At 43.9% G+C, this 24,479-nt stretch overlaps 1 protein-coding gene across 1 annotated transcript in view; it reads right to left on the bottom strand.

Annotated features, from left to right (window-relative positions):
- Positions 1-24,479, bottom strand: part of LOC311239067 (uncharacterized protein) — an 83,315-nt gene that overhangs the window by 21,098 nt on the left and 37,738 nt on the right. Inside the window, exons 2-4 of the mRNA XM_084327297.1 lie at positions 22,804-22,941; positions 10,143-10,247; positions 6,531-6,604 (exon numbers count right to left, since the gene is read on the bottom strand). Of these exons, the coding sequence (XP_084183423.1) occupies positions 6,531-6,604; positions 10,143-10,247; positions 22,804-22,941 (317 nt within the window). The remainder of the gene's footprint in view (positions 1-6,530; positions 6,605-10,142; positions 10,248-22,803; positions 22,942-24,479) is intronic.

Raw genomic sequence — 24,479 nt, 5'->3', positions numbered from 1 at the left:
AATTCTGAATATACCTGTACACCCCTCTGTATTGCTGTTGAATGATGTTTTTGAGTTTGCAGTCCCTATACAGCTAAAGAGATTAGTTTTATCAGGTATCACAGCGGCTAAAAAGCTGATAGCATCACGATGGTTTCAACCGGAAAAGATTTGTAGGAAGGTTTGGATTCTTACATATCTCGATGTGATTTATCTAGAAATATCCACAGCAAGGATTTTAGGTGTCAGTGAATCCAAAATTGCAATGTGGTTAGAAGTGGTGGAGAGAATAAAAGCTAGCATATGAATTGTAGTGCCAGGTAAGGATCGAATGATAATGGATGGATTATCCAAGTAGGGGTCCGGGGGGGGGGGGGGAGCGAGCGAGAGCATAATTGTGTAGGGATAGCAAGTATTAGGTATATCTCGTATAATACATTTATTTAAATGGTGATTTAATTGGATGTGTACTGTTAATTAATGCTTGTATATCTAATTTTATGTTGTTATGTTTATGTTTATGTGTATGTTTAAAAAATTATAAACATATGGGGCTGTAGTATGGGGCTGCAGCACTGCAGATATACCCTACTCCAATGATCCACACGGACATTACACGGTGTTGCACTCGCTACCCAGTGGCTCTGCAGATATACCCTACTCAGTCTACAAGGCTCCGTTGAAGTAGCACAGAGGATCTGTTGTGATTTTTGCACATTAAATATTCAACATTCTCTCTTGAGACTCCGCCTCAGACTCTTATCATTTGGCACTAAAAGCTAAACATTGTCACGATATGGCTGTCCACAACATGTCATTAATTGTGTACGCGAGGTGGTTCAGATACGACTCTAACGTGAGCTAGGTTAGCTAGCATGAGCTAACGGGAGATGGAAAGAATGTAACTTTACTGGTGAAAATGTGATTTACGTTGGAATACTCCTTTGCCAACTTGCTGTGCTTTGCTTGCAGGTCTGCAGCCATTATTGCTGGATTATGAATAGCCCCAACTTTAGCCAAGGTAACGTTATGGCTAAACCTTTAACGTTAGTTAATGCTAGCTTTCGGTTAGCTGTTCAATGCTAATAACACCACCAAGCGAACCCATCAGAGCTCCCCGTCAACACCGCTCTGTCGGGAGGATGGCATTTAAGAAAGTATCTGCTGTTAAAATGACAAACAGCATTGACACTTTAATTCACGGTCGGTTAAACACACGTTTGTTTTATAATGCTCACAGCAGACCGCAGTGTTGTTGATAAATTACGTGGGGCCGGGGGGATTTAAGTTCCGCAAAAAAAGGTTCCGCACCGTTGCAATCGTACGGTGCACAACCCGTACTGTACCGGAGGACCACATTGACCTACAAAAGGCCTTTGACACGGTCAATCACTCCATTCTGATTGACAAGCTAAAAGCAATTGGTTTTGATAGTCTATCAGTGAGCTGGATGCAATCCTACCTTGAGGGGAGGGAACAGATGGTGGAGGTAAACGGTACCCTATCCCCCCCCCTCACAGTGAGCTGTGGTGTTCCACAAGGAAGCATACTAGGACCGCTACTGTTCCTAATTTATGCAAATTACATGTCGTCAGCTTGTGACTGCAACTTGTTCCTGTTTGCGGACGACTCAGCCCTGCTGGTCTCTGACAAGAACAAGTTACAGGTTGAAAAAACCCTCAGCTCGGAACTAGGCAGAATCTGCATATGGCTCGCTGATAACAAACTATCATTACACATGGGCAAAACAGAGTCCATTCTCTTCGGTTCAAATAACAAACTCAGCAAGACCGACGGCTTCTCAGTTACAGTGGGTGACAATATTGTCACAAGGAAAGATGAAATTACCTACCTGGGTTCCATCCTAGAGGCTAATCTCTCCTGTGACAAAATGGCATCCAATGTAATAAAAAAAGTCAACCAACGAACTCGATTCTTGTACCGGATCTCCTCTCTGGTAAACAAGAATACCCTGAAGACTCTGGCAGGAGCACTCATTCAGGGGTACTACGACTATGCTTGCACCTCATGGTACCAAAGCACCTCAAAGGCGCTAAAAACAAAATTACAAACATCTCAAAACAAACTGGTCAGACTACTGCTTGACCTTACTCCTAGAACCCACCTCACCCCTGCCCACTTTGACAACCTAGGATGGCTTAGAGTAGACGACAGAGTACAGCAACTTGCAATGGGCCTGGTCTACAAGATACACTACACGACCAAGGTACCCATGTACATGTCAAAATACTTCCCAAAGGTCAGTGAATACCACGATCACAACACCAGAGGGAGCTCCACAAATCATGTTAAACCCAGATTCGGCTCAAATAAGGGACTAAACACGTTTCGCAATTATGCCACATCAATGTGGAACGCCCTACCCAAAGCTGTAAAGGAATGTGGATCACTACCCACTTTCAAAACCTCTCTCAAGGGACACCTACGGGAGACTGCAATTCAACACTGGCCCCTGTAAATATCCTAACCCAACCCCCTCCAATGTACAGTCATTTACCTAGTATGGTTTTGTCAATAGTCCTGTGAGGTTTTGCCCGCTGCTCACTACCTTTTCTCTGTCTTCTTTAAGCCTACTGTTAGGAATTCCCTATTCTCTGTCTTCTTTAAGCCTACTGTTAGGAATTCCCTATTCTCTGTCTTCTTTAAGCCTACTGTTAGGAATTCCCTACTCACTCTCTCTAGCCCCCACCCTCTCGTTCCTTACCCTTAGTGGCCACACCTGTTTGATATTCTATTATCTCTCGCACCTGTGGTGGCAGGCTAATTAGTCCCCCTGTGGGCTTTAAATACCAGGGCGCTTCCCCTCGTTTTGGCGTGGGGTCGTGTTGTATACTTGCCGAGTCATATTCTCTAAACATCTAGACTCTTTCGGGAGATCCTCTGTCTGCCTATGCTGTTCCATTCTCCGGCGTCGAGATGTTTGCTCCAGCCTTCGCCTGCTGTCGCCGTTGCCTGAGAGTGGGACTGGTCTGCGCTCCCTAGACTTCCACGGGAGGCATCCCAGTCATCCACTTCAGACCCCCCGCGCAGCTGTCGTCCTGACGCACATCCAGACCAGCGCAGACGCTCTCCAGTCCTCAGCGCGCAATGCGCATCTTCCAAGGACGCTCGAGCTTGGCACGCTCTCCAGTCCTCAGCGCGCAACGCGCATCTTCCAAGGACGCTCGAGCTTGGCACGCTCTCCAGACCAGCGCGCAACGCGCATCTTCCAAGAACCCTCGAGCTTGGCACGCTCTCCAGACCAGCGCGCAACGCGCATCTTCCAAGGACGCTCGAGCTTGGCACGCTCTCCAGACCAGCGCGCAACGCGCATCTCCTAGACCTTCGAGCTTGGCACGCTCTCCAGACCTCAGCGCGCCGACGCGCATCTTCCAGACCTTCGTGCTTGGCACACTCCTCCTGGCAGACGCACCCCGATGCGTCTCTCTGTTCCGACGCGCACACCAAGGTGTGGCGCGCCACTCTGTTCCTCGGCTCCGACAGTGGCTACCCGGTGGACGACATCCTCGCCACCGCCACTGTTCCAGCTCCCTGTTCCGACGCGCACACCAAGGTGTGGCGCGCACTCTGTTCCTCGGCCCGACAGTGGCTACCCGGTGGACGACATCCTCGCCACCGCCACTGTTCCAGCTCCCTGTTCCGACGCGCACACCAAGGTGTGGCGCGCACTCTGTTCCTCGGCTCCGACAGCGGCTACCCGGTGGACGATGCCCTCGTCACCGCCACTGTTCCAGCACTCTGTTCCTCGGCTCCGACAGCGGCTACCCGGTGGACGATGCCCTCGTCACCGCCACTGTTCCAGCACTCTCTCCCTCGGCTCGGACAGCCAGCCGCCCCGGTGGCGATGCCTTCGTTCCCGTTGCTGTCCCTGTACCATTACGCATGCGCCTGGGTGAGTTTTGATTGTGATGTCACTCACCCAGCGTAGTGCCCTTGCCCCCGTTCCCGCTGCTGTCCCCGTACCTTTACGCATACGCCTGGGTGAGTTTTGATTGTGATGTCACTCACTCAGCGTAGTGCCCTTGCCCCCGTTCCCGCTGCTGTCCCCGTACCTTTACGCATACGCCTGGGTGAGTTTTGATTGTGATGTCACTCACTCAGCGTAGTGCCCTTGCCCCCGTTCCCGCTGCTGTTCCTGTACCTTTACGCATACGCCTGGGTGAGTTTTGATTGTGATGTCACTCTCCCAGCGTATTGCCTCTGTTAGTTAGTTTGGACATTTCATCTCCCAGCGTATTGCCTCTGTTAGTTAGTTTGGACATTTCATCTCCCAGCGTAATGCCTCTGTTTTTGGTTCTCACTTAGAATAGTATTTTTGGACTTTACATCTCCCCCTGTGTGTTTGTCACACGAAGATATTATTACTTTGTTCACTTTGTTATTTGGACTGTTCTGCACCTGCTCTGTTTTTTCCCTTTTGTGCATTAACTCTCTCCTCTGTCCTGCAGAGCGGCCCAGATGTTTTCCCACCTGTCCCCAGTTCCTCCCTGTACCCCAGCCCGCCTCCGCGGGCCTCAGTCCCCTTTCTAGTTCCACCTAGTTCCTGTCCCAAGTTCTCCCCTTCTAGTTCCACCTAGTTCCTGTTCCCTAGTTCTCCCTTTTCTAGTTCCACCTAGTTCCTGGTCCCAAGTTCTCCCCTTCTAGTTCCACCTAGTTCCTGTTCCCTAGTTCTCCCCTTTCTAGTTCCACCTAGTTCCTGGTCCCAAGTTCTCCCCTTCTAGTTCCACCTAGTTCCTGTTCCCTAGTTCTCCCCCTTCTAGTTCCACCTAGTTCCTTGTCCCTAGTTCCCCTAGTCCCCGTTTCTCCTGTTCCCTAGCTCTCCTAGTCCCTAGTCCTCTCTCCCTAGTTCTCCTTGTCCCTGGTTTACCTAGTCTCTAGTTCCTCTGTCCCAAGGCGTTCCCTTAACCTTCCCTTAGGCGTTCCCTTACTTTCCCTTAGGCGTTCCCTTACTTCCCCTTAGGCGTTCCCTTACTTTCCCTTAGTGTTCCCTTTTCCTGCCCGCCTCTTAAAGGCACCTTTCCTTCCCCTCATATTATATTCCTGTATTTGTGATTCTCCCTTAAAGGGACAGTGCCCTTTTCCCTGTATTTCCCTGTTGTTCAATAAATATCTGTTTCTTGGCAAACCATCATACCTGTCTTGTGTTGTGCGATTGGGGTCGGTTACAAACCATAACAAGTCCAATGTACAATTTTGTTTGTTTGTACAGTGTCTCCCCCCCCCCCTCAATGTACAGTTTTGCTTGTATATACAGTGTGCCCCCCCCCCCCCCAACCACCTCCAATGTAGATTACCCAGTATGGTTGTCAATATCCCAGTGTACCCAACCCCCCCCCACCCAACCTCCTCCAATGTACAGTTTCTACGTCAAATGTATATACTCCCTTTTCCTGACTCCTTCTGTATCACAAACAGTACTGTATTTGCAAATCTGGTATGTCATAAATGTATAGATGTAGCAGTACTGACTATCTGTATGTCATGTATGTCATATATGTCCTGATGAATTGAAAATGGGGGACCCTGATGTAAACAAGACGAAAGTCTTTCTCTGGTCTGCATCCCCTTAACAATTGTGTGTATTGAGCTGTACTGTATTGTACCCATTCTGCAATCTGTTAATAAAGTTTTCAATCAATCAATCAATCAATCAGACGCGGTACAGTACGTATCCGCGTACCGTTACACCCCTAATGTACATTATGTATGGTTTTTCCTGTGGTCGATTTTGGTACTTTATTTACATTGAGAATGGGCTGAAAAAAGTGTTAAAAAAATTGGCAGTCAATGAGTTAACAGTAACTGCACACTACATCACCCCTGAGTGGAACATGGAAAGCCAAACTTTCCCCCACTGTACCGAAAACCTGTACCGAACCGTGACTTCAAAACCGAGGTACGTACTGAACCGTGGTTTTTGTGTACCGTTACACGCCTAATATACAGTATGTATACTGTGACGAGCCTTGTGGTGTTCAGGCTCAACACAATCAATCAATCAATTTCTTTAATGACCACCCAGCCAGGCTGGTGGAATTTGGTTTCAGTGCAGTGCAACACGGACCAAAATAAACAATTCCAATGTCCATGTAACTGGTCTAAGGCCACCCTCTTGAATGTCGTCGTGTATGGGAAGTGAAGAGACAGTTGTGGCCATGGCCGCCTAGTTATAGTTGAAAGTGGGGGTGCAAGAATATAATTTTTATTACATTTTTTTTTTTATTATAATATTATTATTATTTTTTTTTAGGACAGGCAAGGGGTGGGTAGGACTTTTTTTTAAATTTAATGAACCTGTACGTGCAATTTCCTGCAATATAGAGCCTTCAATCTTGACCAATAAAGCTGCTCTTTTCACTATAAAACTCAGTTTATATTGCAGTATGATAGCCAATTACTATAATAATAATATATTATACTGTATATACACTGTATATTGATTTTTCGCTCATTCATTTTTATTAAATCAATCTCCTTTCAAATAGGCCAAGTTTTTAATAAGAAAGATAAAAAAGATATATTTCCATTACCTGTAAATCTTGTGTCTCTTTCTCTCCTTCTCTGCCTCCTCCCTGAGTCTGCAGTGCACAATCATGACATCGATCTAAAAAAAAAAGGAAAAAAAAATATGGAGGCCCCTCGTCACTATAGGCCCACGGGCCGCGGCCGTCGTTAATCCGGCCCTGCTCGTCTGCCATATAGATAGCGATAGCGTTAACGTTTGGAAATGAAGTCAACGTCATCCAGCTCACACCACATATCTAGATAACGTTAGCTAGCGGCTAGCACTAAAGCTAACGCCAACCAGAGAGGGAAACGTTATTATTATTTATTCGAGGAAACCGTATGACCAGATCGCAATTCGGGACCGTGAAACACTTTTATGTATTGCGTGGTAGAACCGTAGAAGTTCTACTACCACTCAATAGTAACTTATGTCTAACATAATCCTTTTATTTGAACAACTTACTGGAAAAGCCTGCCTGCCTGCCACCAATATTATGACACACTCTGTGGGCTTTGATATTTACACTGACTCCTGCAGCCAGACTGCAGCGCTGTGAGGCAGTGTGAGCCAAGGTCTACGCGCTGGAGATGGGAGGAACTGGATCAAACCATAATGGGGCAGGGGGGGGGGGGGGGGGGGGGGGTTCGCAATCTTTGGAAACTTAAAAATGTGTTATTAAGTGTCATTGCGTATTATTAATTTGATTGAAATTACGTAGTTATGGTTAGATTTATATATTGGGGGGGGGGGGTATATCATATTTTTCATATGATCAAAAAGTGGTGGAGCAAGATCATATCCTTGCTCCCCCAAGTTCAATAGTGGGAGAGCAGCTGCTCCGCGTGCTCGTAAGGCCAGGCGTCTATGGTTGTGGCCATTCATTGTTTTATTTCTCCTGTTGAAACATCCCAGACAGGCACATATTAACATTTGGCCAGCAGATGGCGTCAACAGCTTACATAGGCTTCTCCTCGTTCAGGCCAGACTGAACGGGAAGAGGCACGCACCAAAGTAAATACGTCACTTCGGGAGGAAGTGACAACGGTTTCAAAATAAAAGACTTTGAGAATAAAAGATAAAAATAAACAAATTAAAATAAAACGTGAGGGAGGGATTCTTTGTGGAATACATATTAGTATATTTTATATATACCTGCTACATACTCCCCCCCTGAATTCCACTAAAATCCTGAACCGACAGACATGACACACACTAACAGGGACCTCCAACACACGTCAGAACCGGCACGGGTTTACATGAAGAAACGTATCTTCAGAATCAGCTAGAAGCTACCTGTCAAACAGGTTCAGAGAAAACAAAAGGGTGTACAGTCCTATGTCCCTCCTAGAATCGCTTGGTGCCTTATACACCAAACCTACCCGGCCCACTTGAGTCCCATATCCTACTTGTGAGCACATGCAGTAACACTACTTACAGTGACACATCGCAAGACAAAAGTGTACATAGACTAAACAAATATGCACTAACTGCAGCAACCACAGTACACTGCCCATTGACCTAGACAACGTCGGTTTCTACGGTGTGAGCTAACTGCAGCTGCTACAGTACACTGCCCTGCAAAGGCTAACCGCAGTCACTACAGTATACTGCCCCTTGACCACACGGTGTGAGCTAACTGCAACAACCACGGCAACCTGCCCTGCAACCTAAACACCTAGATACAAACACAGGACGTGGAAATCAAGGAGCGTGAAATAAAAAAAAATTGGCCTCTGCACAAAGCACAGAGTTCCCGTGACGTGACAGAGAGTTCCCGACTCTGTATACTGCAGGGCACCAGCTCTGCCCCAAGCAGAGAGTTCCAATGGTTCGACAATAAAATTCCAGGCTCTGCACGCTGCCATTTCACCACACCACCGCAACTGTTGTCAAACAGCTAACCAAATAACAATCAACAATCCCACATCCCCAATTATACTATTTACATGTATCCAAATCACCATAAAAAAATGTATGAACTCCCCTCTACGACATAGGGATCCATCTTCCTTCTCTCACTACAAAACGAGCTATCAGGAAAGAAGGGAAAAAAATTATATATATATTCCACTAATCACAAAAAAAATTCTCCAAATGCTTCAGCACCTTTAACAAAAACAGAAAAACAAAAACTGACCACCAGTCCTTTCCAACAACTCAACTGTCCTCTTTTTTCAAAAAGAACACAATGTCCTCTTCTCTCTTCTTTTTAGAAAGAACACGGTGTCCTCTCAACTGTGACACAGTCACTTCGACACAAACCTCCCAAGGGAACTTTTTTTTCTTCTTCTTCCTCCTCTTCCTCCGACCTCCGATGATCAAGCTGGCCTTGACCCTCATTGCAAAAAAAATTTATAGTGATCACAGCATTTTTTCTTGGCTATTCTTCTGTAGTTCTGTTCGACGACCTCCCGGTGACCAAGCTGGTGTTGGTACTTGCGTCGTCCTGGTCAACGGCACCACTGTAACTGGTCTAAGGCCACCCTCTTGAATGTCGTCGTGTATGGGAAGTGAAGAGACAGTTGTGGCCATTCATTGTTTTATTTCTCCTGTTGAAACATCCCAGACAGGCACATATTAACATTTGGCCAGCAGATGGCGTCAATAGCTTACATAGGCTTCTCCTCGTTCAGGCCAGACTGAACGGGAAGAGGCACGCACCAAAGTAAATACGTCACTTCGGGAGGAAGTGACAACGGTTTCAAAATAAAAGACTTTGAGAATAAAAGATAAAAATATACAAATTAAAATAAAACGTGAGGGAGGGATTCTTTGTGGAATACATATTAGTATATTTTATATATACCTGCTACATCCACACAAACACAATTTCAATAAACAAGAATATTTATTGATCAACAGTACAGGTCCGATGGGCAAGAGAGTAGTCAAATTACAGTCCAGGGTCAAAACACGTTCCAGGCTCTCGTACAAAAAGGGAATGTTCAATACTCAGGGTTTGTTGTCCGGTCCAGGGTCAGTTTCACAAGGGGGTACAGATAGGGATATCCCGATCAAATTTGTTTGCTCCCGATCCGATCCCAATCATGTGATTTTGAGTATCTACCGATACCGATCTTTCCCGATCCGATCAAAAATAAAAAGATTTAAAAAATAAATAAATAAAATACAAGAAATGTGTATTTGTTTTCATCCCAATTTCTCACATTACATTCACCCTGAATGTTGACGTTATCCAGGTGAAAAGTTAACTTCATTCAACGAGGCATTGCCCGCCTCCAACCTGCTGCTTCATGAGAGCAATGGCGCCATCGTCTGTAAAAATCAGGTGACTGCAAGTTCTGCAACTAGTGGATGTCCCTCATCCTTGACATAAATCATTTGATGTATAATTAAATCAAAGGAAATGCGTTTGTTTTGGCAAAATTCTTCTGCTCTGTGTGACAATAAATAAATGAATGATGATATGCAATTTAAAACCAAAACTAAGGCCTCAGTATGAGTTTAAGACGTGAACATGGTCATGTTTGTTGAATAAAAAAAAGAAAAAAAAAAGAAAAATATGAATCCTGAAATTGAAGGGTAGTCTGTTTTAATCTACTGACAACCTTTGTAACTTTTGTGCTCTGCCTGTGAAACATTAGGCTACTTCTACAGGTCTGAATGGGCTTACCAGTGAAGCTTCTCCTGTTGCCAGGTCACATCTCATTTCAAAGGTAGTGACGTCGCTGACCTCCTCAGTAGAGTGGGTAATCTTCATGTTGCACAGCATCAGTTTCTGAAGAGATAAATATAATTGTATTGTTTGTTTAGAATACAGATCGTATAAACACATTGTATATTGTGTTTGCCCTGAGCAACTGAACTGCTCCTCCCGGGCAACTGGGGTTGGCACCTTGCATGGTTGCCTCTGCCGTCGGTGTGTGAATGTGTGAGTGAATGGGTAAAAATGTGAGGAACAAATTGTAAAGCGCTTTGGATAAAAGCGCTATATAAATGCAGCCATTTACTATTTTTACAAGATCACAATAAGAGAGATCTCTCTCTCGGGCGGCTAGGTGGTGTAGTGGGCAAGGCACTCGCCACCAGTGTGGAGACGCTAGGATTCGCGTGTTCGAATCCAGCTCTCCTCATTGTTTTCAGTTTAGCTGGTCGTCCGCAGTAATACACATTGGCCGTATTACGGGGAGGGAAAACTGAAGGGTGGGGATCGAACGTTGTGAACAAGCGACTCCTACAAGTCGGTTGGTGCGCCTGCGCAGTAGAATCAGGAAGTGTCGGCGTTACTCCTCGACACTGAGAGATCGAGCTGCGCAGGTAAAAAGATGCGACTGCTGTTACCTCAAGTACCGGAGGGGACTTGTGCTATGTATGACTTAGTCCACATTGCAGCCGGCTTGTGGGAGGCAAGAAACAGCGTTCGTGACAGGGGAGGGTTGAATTGGATGATACGAAATTGGGATGGGAGAAAATATAGAAAAATGGGAGAAAAAGTGGATAAAAAAAAAAAGAGAGATCTCTCTCTCTCGTCATCACATCATAATAACAAAGCCACATAATAATAATAATAATAATAACTTCGTTTTATATAGCGCCTTTCAGAGGACCCAAGGTCGCTTTACATAGGGGGGGGGGGGGGATGACAAATTAACAAACATAGTGGACAGACACAACATATACATATAAAGTGAGAAAGTTAGGGGTTAAAGGCCAAGTTGAAGAGGTGGGTTTTGAGCAGTTTTTTTTTTTAAAATGAGTCCAGAGTTGGGCCGGAGTTCTGTGGGGAGGGAGTTCCAGAGGGTGGGAGCTGCCACACTGAAAGCTCTGTCCCCGAACGTCCGTAGTCTGGTTCGGGGGATGGAGAGCTGACCAGTGTCCGTGGATCACAGGGACTGTGACTGAGTGTAGGGGTGGAGGAGGTCAGTGAGGTACTGAGGTGCCAGGGCGTGAAGGGATTTGTAGGTGAGCAGGAGGGTTTTGTAGGTGATGCGGGATTTGATGGGGAGCCAGTGGAGGTGGATGAGGATGGGGGTGATGTGCTGCCAGGGTTTGGTGCGGGTTAGAACCCTGGCAGCTGAATTTTGAACATACTGGAGCCTGTCCAGGGTTTTGCTTGGGACCCCGGACAGGACCCCGTTGCAGTAGTCCAGGCGGGAGGTGACGAAGGCGTGGATGAGGGTCTCAGCTGTGGTGTCGGAAAGTGATGGTCGGAGTCTGGAAATGTTTCTGAGGTGAAAGAAGGCGGATTTGGTGAGGGAATTTACATGGGATTGATAGGAAAGGGTGGAGTCCAGGATAACGCCCAGATTGCGGACCTTAGGGGATGGGGAGATGGAGCAGCCGTCAATGTTGAGGGTGAGATCCCCAACCTTCCGGAGCAGGGCCTTGTGTGCCACAACCATGAGCTCGGTTTTATTGTTGTTGAGTTTGAGGAGATTAGATGACATTCAGGTTTTTATTTCGTGAAGGCAGTTGATAAGGGAGTGTGGGGGGAGATGGGTGGATGGTTTGGTGGAGAGGTAGAGTTGCGTGTCGTCGGCATAGGAGTGGAAGCTGAGGCCATGGCGGCGGATGATCTGACCGAGGGGGAGCATGTAAATGGTGAATAGGATTGGGCCAAGTACGGAGCCTTGGGGGACGCCTTGGTTGACTGGGGCCGGGGTGGAACTGGAGTCGCCGATGGTGATAAACTGTGTCCGGGTGGTGAGGTAGGATTGAAACCAGGAGAGTGCTGAGCCAGTGATTCCGAGGTTGTTGGATAGACGGTTGAGGAGGATGGAATGGGAGACTGTGTCGAATGCTGCAGAAAGGTCCAGGAGGATGAGGATGCTAATGTGGCCAAAGTCAGCTGCAAGGAGGAGGTTGTTGGTGATTTTGATGAGGGCGGTCTCTGTGCTGTGTTGAGTTCTGAAGCCGGATTGAAAAGGCTCATAGAGCTCATGGTTGGACATGTATTGTTGGAGTTGGGCGGCTACTGCTCTTTCCAAGATTTTACTAAGGAAAGGAAGGTTGGAGATCGGACGGTAGTTGTTTAGCTCGTCTGGGTCGAGGCCGGGTTTCTTGATGATGGGGGTGACGGAGGCTGTTTTGAAGCAGGGGGGGATGAGACCAGATTCTAGTGAGGAGTTGATGATGTTGACCATGGTGGGGCAGAGAGCAGGGAGGCAGATCTTGACCAGGGTAGTAGGCATGGGGTCAAGTGAGCAGGTGGAGGCTTTGGCTGAGGCTATGAGCTTGACAACTTGGGGACCATTTACCGGGGAGAAGGAGGAGAGGCTGCATTGGGGGGGGGGGGCACCCAGGGGGAGGAGCAGGTGATGGGGAAGAGGGGGGCACTACTAGCTGCTGGTAGATGGTATTGACCTTGTCCTGGAAAAAGACATGGAACCTGGAGCAGAGGTCGTGGGCACCAGATGGGCGGGGGGGGTCGAGGGGGCGGAGTAGCCGGTTGATGGTGGAGAAGAGTGTCCTGGGGTGGTTTTGCTGGTTGCCGATGAGGGTGGAATAGTAATTTGTTTTGGCCTTGGTGAGAGCTAGCTTGTAGGTCTGCACATGGTCCTTATAGGCCTCGAGGTGGACAGTGAGGTCAGATATTTTATGGAGTCTCTCTAATTGGCGACCGACAGCCTTCAGGGAGCGAAGTTCAGGGGTGTACCAGGGGGCAGGACGGGTGTAGGTGACAGTCCGGGTTTTGATGGGGGCGAGAGAGTCCAGGCTGCGGGATAGGGCGGAGTTGTAGTGGGCAGCCAGACCATCCACCTGGGTGCTGGGGGGAGCTGAGGCCAGGTGGATGGTTAGCAGGTTGGTCAGAGCTAGTGCACTGACTGTTTTGATGTTCCTGTAGGTGATGGTGCGTGCATTCCGAAGCTTTGGTAGGGAAGCAGGGAGGGTGAAAAGGACAGCATGGTGGTCGGACACCGCCAGGTCGAGACACTGTACATCAGATGGTGTTGTGCCAGTGGAACAGACCAGGTCAAGTGTATGGCCTTTGGTGTGGGTGGGACCATTTGTGTGCTGTGTGATATTGAAGCAGTCCAGTAGTGAGAGGAAATCAATGGCTGTGGAACAGCTGGTGTTGTCGACATGAATATTGAAGTCCCCAAGCAGGAGTGTGGATGAGCACATGGTGCAGACAGTGGTGAGGAGTTCAGACAGGTCAGACATAAAGTAGGTGGAGGCTTTGGGGGGGCGGTAGATGAGGACTACCTGGAGTGGTGTAGGCCCAGGTAATGAGAAAGCCACGCACTCGAAGGACGTGACAGTGGGTACTGGGAGCTCTTTGACTAGGAAGTCAGCCCGATGTATTATGGCCAGCCCACTACCACGACCCTGAGTACGTGGCTTTTGGATGTAAACATAGCCTGGGGGTGTGGCTTGGTTGAGTGAAATGAAGTCCTGTTGATATTGCCATGTCTCAGTAAGACATAGAAAATCTATTTCTCTGTCAGTAATTATGTCATGGATGAGGAGAGATTTATTGTTAAGAGAGCGAACATTCTGGAGCATGAATGTTGCATTTTTGTGTGCTCTCCTTTAAATCACTTGGAAGGTGTTAAGTGGGGGAGGGGTTATGTGTATTGCAATGGCCCTTAGGTAAAGTAGTTCAACATGCATTGTTAACAGAAACAGCTCCAAGCTTTGAAGGTCTCAAAACAAGCTATTGTGGTATCTTTGATTGATTGAAAACTTTATTAACAGATTGCAGAATGGGTAGCCTACAATACAGTACGGCTAAATAGAAACAACTGCTACAAGGAGGATGCAGACCAGAAAAATACTTTCGTCTTGTTTACATCAGGGTGGTTTTGGATTTTAGATTTCGACCGCTAAAAATATAATAAATATTTTTTTAATAAATAAATACATTTTAATAAATAATAATTTATTTATTACTCATTTTAAGTATGTTTGTGTTTAAAATGCACAATAATGTGTAATATATATCAAATATAAATCATGTTTGTGAGTCATGTCATCCACTCTCTTCTGAGGGCTAGACATTAACGCCTCACTGAGTGGGTATCACTGCGCAACACAGCCAATATAAATGGTCCTAGCAACTACATTTAGCCAATCAGCATCTTCAAATATGATGTCTGAGCGTGCAGTTTTCTAGCGCTCCAAGCAAGCAGAGTCACACTGGTGTGTTCGTCACTCACTCGTCAGACAGAAAAGACTTGGCGCTTGGAGGAGGAGGAGTATTTTCAGACCGTGATGGAGAGTTAGCTTAGCTAGCTTGCTAGCTACCATGGAGGCAGAGAATTCAGTTCAATCCCTAAAAAAAACACATTTTGAAAGACGAACACTGCAAGAAAAACTCAGAGTGAAAGAGTTTGGACCTTATCAGCCTGAGATCTCAATTCAGCAACAATCAACAGACAGAGGAAGACAATATACTCTGTCGTTTTCTAGGAGCTGGTTCGATAAGAACGAAGACTTGGCTAACTGCATGTAGCAAAACCAATACTTTATTTTGCTTTCCCTGCCTCCTTTTTCAAACGAGAGGATCAGACCCAGCATGGATTCAGACAGGAATGACCGATTTTGTCATGGTTTTTGCTTTATTTCGCCTTTCTGTGAGGTACAGCTGTCTATTTCGTCTCCAGTGAGGGATAGCTGTCAATCACTGGTCTCTGTGGTTAATTGCATCATGGGTCGGCAGGTGTGTGGGCTTGATTGCACCTGATTCAGTGCAGCTGTGCCTATGTTAAAGCTGAGTCTATTTAAGTTTGAATCTCGCAGTGTTAGCTGCTTTTTTCATTTCCTTTGGTGTTGGCTATCCTTCTGGTCAGGCTTGTTATATTGAAGTGTAGTGCTGATCTCTGCCCTATTCAGAATTTAGCCTTTCTTTGTAGCCATTCTTGTTTTGGGTTACTGGCTTTATTTTACACTTTGTTTTATATAGGCTGAGCCTTTTATGGTAGTGTTTCTTTTCATGACAGTTTTCTTGTGTTTCTTTTGGAACTGTCTTTGCCCACTATGGCACATAAACTCCCTTAGTGGTTTATTGTTTTACGTTTTCAATATAAACTCCGTTATTAGGAGGTACCTTTGTGGCTTATTTCTTTTTCTACAAAAACCTATTTATTGTCCTGTTTTTTGTACTTGATTTATTTTTTATTGGTGCATTTAGACAAACACAGGCCGGGCTCTTATATAAGGTCGCAAAAAAAAGTATTTTTATTTTATTTTTCGTGCCGTGATATAGAATGAGATAAACTCTTGCCAATGGAAATCAAGTGCTGCCTCCCGCTACACTGACTACCGTACATTAACGTTTCCCTCTGGTTAGCTTTAGCGCTAGCCGCTAGCTAACGTTGTCATAATATGGTAGATCTGTGGTGTCGGCTGGATGACGTTGACTTCGTTTGCAAACGTTAACGTTCGCTATCTATATGGCATTGGCAGACGAGGCTAGCGTTGTCCAGTTGACACATTACAGACCATGATGCTATGATAACGTTAGTAGCTAAAGCTACTGCATGTAAACAACTCGATTCAACTGCGTAAGTCGAGAAGGTACCACACGCTAAACCGTCCCCGGACCCCACAACCTAGTATAGACAGTTCCAACTTCAGTGTGTGAATTACGTTAATCCCACAGTCCACCACTGTAACTCTCTGCTTACTGTGACGCGAGGGGACACTAATGCCCCCTGGTGTGCAGGTTGTTAAGTAAGGGATAATGTATAGCTACGAGGTCATTGTTGCAAAATAATTGACCGACACGGAGTTTAGAACACCGAGGCGCCTCGCCGAGGTGTTTTAAACGTCAGTGAAGGTCAATTATTTGAAGGTATGAACCTGTACTTTCATATCATGTAAAACATATTTTTTGAAGATTGTTCAACAATACCCTAAAGTCTGTGCCTGGAGATATTCTCTTTGTTGATTAACTGGGCTCTTGATACAAGGACTAACACTTGACAACAGGTACCAGGTACCACTATGAGTATTTAATTGCATTTGCTGGTTTGTTTAGATTCGATTACATTTACATTGGTTTACATTGGTCATTTTTGTAAACACTTAAAGGAACAATAGGTGGACATTGATTTTGGGGCGGACAAATTTGACAAGGCCCTTCCCAATCAGAATGCATCAGGATGCCTCCAAAGCCACTCCCCACTAGGTAGCTAGCAGGCAGCTATGTGTTAGCAGCAACCTTTGTATATGCGCATAACAAGTGAATAACCGGACCATCAACAAATCAATCTTAACTATATTCACAGGACATACTTGACTCCTATATAAGACTGAAAAAAATGGGTCTTATACAAGACTCCAAATGCTCCTTATGTACAAATGGGGACGAGGGGACATTTATGCACATGTACTGGGACTGCCCACCAGTTAAGATATTCTGGAAAGAGGTGACCCAGCAATTATCAAATCTCTTAACTTGAAATATACCTGTACACCCCTCTGTATTACTGCTGAATGATGTTTTTGAGTGTGCAGTACATCCACAGCTAAAGAGATTGGTTTTATCGGGTATCACAGTGGCTAAAAAGCTGATAGCATCATGATGGTTCCAACCGGAAAAAATGTGCCGAAAGGTCTGGATTATTACATATCTCGATGTGATCTATCAAGAAATATCTACAGCAAGAATTTTGGGTCTCAATGAATCCAAAATGACATTGTGGTTAGAAGTGGTGGAGAAAATAAAAGCTAGCATATAATGGTAGTGTCTGGTTAGGAGCGAGGGATAATGGATGGATTATCCAATGGGGGGTCTGGGAGGGGGGGGGGGGGGTACGAGCTAGAGCATATGTGTGTAGGTTTTTAGATAACAGGTATTTTTTTTTTGTATTTTTTTTTTTTATTATTTTTTAAACAAACATATAAACATACATGACAACACACGATAAGATATACAAGCATTAATTGTCAGGGCACATCCAATGAGATCACATTTTAGTTAGTTGTCTTATATAAGATATACCCCTAATACCTGTTATCTAAAAAACCTACACACATATGCTCCAGCTCGAACCCCCCCCTCCCGGACCCCACCTTGAGAAGTACCTCCACTATCCCTCGCACCTAACCAGACACTACCATTATAAGCTAGCTTTTATTCTCTCCACCACTTCTAACCACATTGACATTTTGGATTCATTGAGACCCAGAATTCTTGCTGTAGATATTTCATGGTAAATTACATCGAGATATGTAAGAAACCAAACTTTACGGCAAATTTTTTCCGGTTGAAACCAGCGTGATGCGATCAGCTTTTTGGCTACTGTGATACCCGATAAAACCAATCTCTTTAGCTGTGGATTCACTGCAAACTCAAAAACATCATTCAATAGTAATACCGAGGGGTGTACAGGTATATTCCAAGATACGAGTTTTGATATTTGTTGGGTCACATCTTTCCAGAATGCCTTAACTGGTGAGCAGTCCCAATACATGTGCATAAATGTCCCTTCGTCCCCATTTGAACATTGGGTGCATTTGGAATCTTGTTTAAGCCCCATTCGGCACAGTCTTATAGGAGTCAAGTATGTCCTGTGAATATAGTTAAGGTTGATTTGTTGATGATCCGGGTTCCTTGATGTAAGTCGGACATTTGCCCAGGCTCCTTGCCAATCAAAGTCATTTTCCAGGTCTGGTATATCCCTCCTCCAGGCAGAGTCTAGTTGGAGGGTTTCATACGAGGACGTTAGTAATTGATGATAAAATTCTGAAACAAAACCTCTCGATGTCTCTCTTGCGTAGAAGAATTTGTGGTATCTGTGGTGTTCAATTGGTCTGTCTAATGGAACACCGTGAGACTTCAAACATAGCTCTAACTGTTTGTGAAAAAGCCATGTGGACTTGGTGAGATACATTTTTTTGCGTATTTCCTTATCACTACAAAAACCCTGTTTGTTAAAAACATCCCCTAATGAGTGTATGCCTTGCTCTTCCCATATAGGGAATCTTATAGGTCGTTTTCCAATTAAGAGTGCATTGTTATTGAATAAGGGAGTATGATTGTGCCATTTTTGTGGGTTAGGATTTTTTTTTTGTGATTCACGCCATATCCGGATCGCATGAGTAACTATGGGGCCAAATTTTCGTTCACAGTGCTTGATTGGTAGTTTAGTGTATGCTATGTCCTTCAGTCTATGTGGGGCTACTATGTTTTCTTCTATTTTTCTCCAGGATGCTAATGCTTGGGAGTCAAACCATGTTGTCAATGGACTTAATGTGTACGCCTTAAAATATAGGAAAAAATCTGGAAATGCCATGCCACCATCTGCTTTATTTCTCTGTGCGGAGATAACAGGTATTAAGGGTATATCCTGTATAAGACAATTAACTAAATGGTGATTTCATTGGATGTGCACTGTCAACTAATGCTTGTATATCTTATCGTGTGTTGTCATGTTTGTTTATGTGTTTGTTTAAAAAATAATAAAAAAAATAAATAAAAAAAAACAACAAGTGAATAACATGTCACTAGATGGTTTGATAGACAGTGGGTCTCATTCCCGAAAATATTTCAAAGAGTTATTCTGGAAGACTTATCTTGGAACCACTGAGACAGAATCAATGACAAGTTCACTCTGAGTCCTGAACGTGCTGGTAATATGTCTTAAGTGGCTGAAACGGTCGCACAAATGATATGATCTGATATCTGCTTGGAGAATGGCATTCTGTCTTAAGTGGTCTGCACACGGCGGGCGACAGACGTCGCCTGGCGATGTGATCGCCTGTCGCTCAATGACAATCGCTTAGCCCCCCACACCAGAGGCGACCGTTCTCAGGTATAATGAGATGCATAAGCTATGTGTCGCTCTGTTTAGCTGGGGGTGTTTCCCCCCGGGAGATATAGGAGGACGGACCGCCGGCCGGGACCGGACGTTAGTTTGTCGTGAAGCGAGCGTATATATAATTAGCAGGTAGCTGTGTTGTGCGTTACGAGAGAGTATTAACCTGTAAAACCCATATTGAGCTGGAATTAAACCATCATATACGAATACAACCTCTCCTCATTCTTCCTGACATTACTGCATGCCTGATCGCTACGATACGTTCACTACCACCAATTGGACAAGTATTGTTATGCAGCTGCTGAAAGAGTGTTTTTTTTCACGGAAGACGCAAACTGTTTTATTCTCAACGATAATTTTCTTTGGACAATAAACCTTACAAACTACATCAGCTGCAGCCTGGACATTAAACTCTGTCAACATCCACAACTTATTTTGTTACCCGAGTATTAAAACACTAGTAGGTGCATCGTGGGGCATTGTTCATTTATTAGTTAATGACAAGCGGCCACTATAGCTTCTCAAACTAACGTTATTTATTTAAAGGGGAACTATCTTATAAATGGCCTTTTTGAGTGTTTAGCATTGTTTCCTAGCTATGTGAACTTATATTAATATGATCTATGTCTCAAAATTCTCATATTGGCGCATTCTTCCAATTCTCCTCACAATATTCACCCTCACTGAACTGAGTCATTTGAAAATGTGATGATTTGTGATGTCAGAGAGACACAGCTGCATGATAATGGAGACGTGCATGATGAGCTGCACACAGTTCTGCTGCCCAGGCTCAAAACAGCTCGAGATCTTGAGGTAGAAAAATGCTGTTTTTGAGGACTTGATTAAAAATACAAAACAATGAATAAAAAAAAATATATATTACAGAGGTGTTCCATAGACTCACAGGAATTGTGTAGAAGTGCCCAAATAGTGAAAGAAATAGTAAAATAGTTCCCATTTAAATTGTTCCCGTTAATAATAATGAACATAACAAGTAGCATGGTAATAATACGTAGGCTATTGATCAATGAATGTATTGAATGATACATTAAAGGTGTACAAATGATACACCAGTAGAACTTCTGTACTGCTTCTACTGTAGAAGTCATGTTATTTCCTCATTGTCCTGCTGTGTCGCCTCAAAAAATAGGATCGAGGCGATTTTTAGCGAGGCGACAGAAATAGCTGCGCGATGGTCGCTTCAGAATCTCCTGCCGTGTGGGTTCTCTCATTCATAACAATGAAGGCGATACAATTCTGTCTGTCGGCTCGCTAAAAAAATCGGTCGCCTGGCTTAAATCGCTCGCCGTGTGGGGACCCCTTTAAACTCGAAACGCGCGTTCCCGTTCAGGTCATTTGCATACAAAACAACGCCTCCAGAGCTCCTTATAAGGCAAATGCAGCTGTGTGAAAATGGAATGGCGGAAGTGCTTTGCGAGTCTTGCGAGCCATCAAACTAGATTAGATTAATGTATTGGCATCATATACAGCTCGTGGTACACCTGCCGCAGCGCGCGCACACACACACACACACACGCGCGCGCAGTACTGTATATGAATGAATGAATGAAATATAATATATATAGACGACGGGCGTAATGAATGAACGCAGTATGGCTTGTTATTCCATAATTAAGCCTATACTGTTCATTCGTAGGCGCACACAAGACTTGTTATGGAATATTAATGCAGTCTATTTCCACCGATTAGCTTTAGTTCTTATTTATTTATCCACTGTCATTTCAGTGTTGGTGTATAGGCTATATAGTGTATTTCAATATAAGTTTAATTGATTAATGATATATTCGAAGGAATGCAGGTTTATAGCTATATCAACCCCCTCCAATGTACAGTAAATAACCAAGTATGGTTTTGTCAATATTCCAATGTACAGTTTTGCTGATGATGAATTGAAAAGATGAAAGTCTTTCTCTGGTCTGCATCCCCTTAACAATTGTATGTAATTGAGCTGTACTGTACTGTACCCATTCTGCAATCTGTTAATAAAGTTTTCAATCAAACACAGGTCTGTCCCATTGTATACCAATCAATGGGATACATTGCATGTTGACCCTGCATTCTTTCAAATGTATATAATTAATCATTAAAACAGATGTGTAACAAATAAATACAAATTCCACAGAAGGCATTAAATAATAATAATTTTCAATAATTTCACAATAATTGCATAATTGTGTTTGAATATCTGAGTAATTAAAGTAATTATACATTTGTCCAAAATAGCTGGTTCAGATATGGTTAAGCAGCTGCCCTGTGATCAGATGAATCCATATTATTTATTTTTCCGACATCAAATGCGTAATTTCTTATCGTACAAATATTGTCATATTTATTTTAATTATGATTAAGTAATTAATTCCAAGGAGGCCTGTAGCGTTGACATGAAGGAATCACTATGAGAACACAGTCTGTCAAGTTAATACAATTTTCAATTACTCAATCAATCATAAGACTGCTCCTCAGCACTCTTAAATCTGCTCTCAGCCACGATCAAATCTGATCTCAGGAAAATTTTGGGACTCCCGCTCCCAGCCCTAATATGTCTTAAATGGGCCGAAATCTGGCTAAGATGAAATTTTTTGTCGTAAATTCGTTCGGGAATGAGACCCAGTGTGATCGAAAATATTATCATGTTCATAAGCTCTGTAAAATTTTTCTCTGTACAGCCTTGACTAGTTAATATAGTTTAACTAGTATACAGCTCAGACACTAGGGCGACAGTCTGACAGTGTTTCTTAAAACAACTTAAAGGTCCTGGCCAGCTTGACTTAGATATGACATGTCCAAGTAAATCACATCTTGTTCTTTTTCTCATTGTCTTCATATCAATCTTGTGACAGATACGACAAAACCCCTAATCTCATTTTTGTTTACTTTTCTTGTCATATCTGTTATTAATTTGTCATCTTTTGACGTCATGTCAAACTATGTATTTATTGTAAGTCTAACCAGAGCTCTGTCTCACTTTCTGGTCAGACGCTTTTGTGTGTACACATTTGTCTCTGATTGTAAACTGTGCATCTATGGCTAATAGAAACAGATAATAAACTATGTTCTATTTTTGATACAATTAGACTCATCTGATTTTATACAGTTTCACTGTTTGGCTAATTAAAAAATTCCACAACAACAGCTAGCCGGTTCCAATCATTTGACTTGGTTGTTCATTTGATTGGATGTCGCTGTTTTAGCTCCTGCCCCTTATTTTTTTTATTTCAGTGTCAAATGTCTTGTTTTTTTTGTATTATCAATTATTGATATAGAGATACAATAAGACATTTAAAATGCTGTAAAAAATCATCAGCCGCCTATTGATCCTTTAAGTAAAGCTGACCTATTTAAAAAAAATAAAAAAAAATAAAGAAAATTATTACTCGATTACACTGCGAGCGCAGCTAGCTGACCTATTCTGATTAGCAACGGGTTAAGAAAGTTCCAAAAAGCCTATATTCCATATACAAATTAAATTCTTCAAGAATGTATGTGAATAATATACCCCACATTTACACATAATGTTAAAATGTACGGCTTTAAGGGTGTACTTACCCCATTTTCCTTCAGAGGGCATGGCTTGCTTTGTTCTTGTGACTCTTGGTCAACAGAGAGGTCGCAGTCTGTCTCTCTGGCACGAAATGTCAGGCTTCTGACGGACACAGTAGAATAATCTACATCCTTGGGGTACAACTGAATTTCAGACAGAATCAAAACAAAAAAGAATTTCAGTGTTCAGTGACCTTTTGGACGATCATTTTCTGACTTCATATTTAAGCAATAGCCCACAACAGGCTTGATTGATTGATTGATTGATTGATTGATTGATTGATTGATTGATTGATTGATTGAAACGTTTATTAACAGATTTCAGAAAGGGTACAGTACAGTACAGCTCAATACATACAATTGTTAAGAGGATGCAGACCTGAGAAAGACTTTCGTCTTGTTTTCATCAGGGTCCCCCATTTTCAATTCATCATATGACACACACGACATACAGATAGACAGTACTGCTACATCTATACATTTATGACATACCAGATTTGCAAATACAGTACTGTTTGTGATACTAAAAAAATCCAGAAAAAGAGTGTATATACATTTGACATAGAAACTGTGCATTGGAGGAGGTTGGGTAGGTGGGGTGGGGCTGTACATTGGAGGTGGGGGGGGGGGGGTTGGGTAGGGGGGGACACTGTACATTGGAATACTGACATACATTTGACATAGAAACTGTACATTGGAGGAGGTTGGGTAGGTGGGTGGGGTTGGGTGGGGCTGTACATTGGAGGTGGGGGGGGGGGGGTTGGGTAGGGGGGGGGCACTGTACATTGGAATACTGACAAAGCCATGCTTGGTCTTTATTGTACAACTGGGTTAGGACATTTGTAGGGGCCAGTTTCGAATTGCAGTCTCAATTGCAGGTGTTCTTTGAGAGTGTTTTTGAAGGTGGGTAGTGATTCACATTCCTTTACAGCTTTGGGTAGGGCGTTCCACATTGATGTGGCATAATTGCGAAACGTGTTTAGTCCCTTGTTTGAGCCAAATCTGGGTTTTACATGATTTGTGGAGCTCCCTCTGGTGTTGTGATCGTGGTATTCACTGACCTTTGGGAAGTATTTTGACATGTACATGGGTACCTTGGTCGTGTAGTGTATCTTGTAGACCAGGCCCATTGCAAGTTGCTGTACTCTGTCGTCTACTCTAAGCCATCCTAGGTTGGCAAAGTGTGCAGGGGTGAGGTGGGTTCTAGGAGTCAGGTCAAGCAGTAGTCTTACTAGGTTGTTTTGAGATGTTTGTAATTTGGTTTTTAGTGCCTTTGAGGTGCTTTGGTACCATGAGGTGCAAGCATAGTCGTAGTACCCTTGAAGGAGTGCTCCTGCCAGAGTCTTCAGGGTATTCTTGTTTACCAGAGAGGAGATCCGGTACAAGAATCGAGTTTGTTGGTTGACTTTTTTTATTACATTGGATGCCATTTTGTCACAGGAAAGATTAGCCTCTAGGATTCAAGATTCAAGATTCAAGATTCAAGATTCAAGAGTTTTAATTGTCACGGCATACAGGTATACAATGAAATGCGGCTGGTCTTGCCCGCGACGATGTGCAATACAGTGGTACAACATATAATAGAATCCAATAAAAATACAGTGGTACAACATATTAATAGAATCCAATAAAACAGTGCAATAAACAGGTACATGGTGTGCCATCTCGGTATCTGTACATTA

The sequence above is a fragment of the Notolepis coatsorum genome (genome assembly GCF_963971535.1).
Source record: "Notolepis coatsorum genome assembly, chromosome: 13".
NCBI lineage: Eukaryota > Metazoa > Chordata > Actinopteri > Aulopiformes > Paralepididae > Notolepis > Notolepis coatsorum.
Note: the sequence above shows the minus strand (reverse complement) of the source record. Positions and strands in the feature narration are given on the sequence as shown.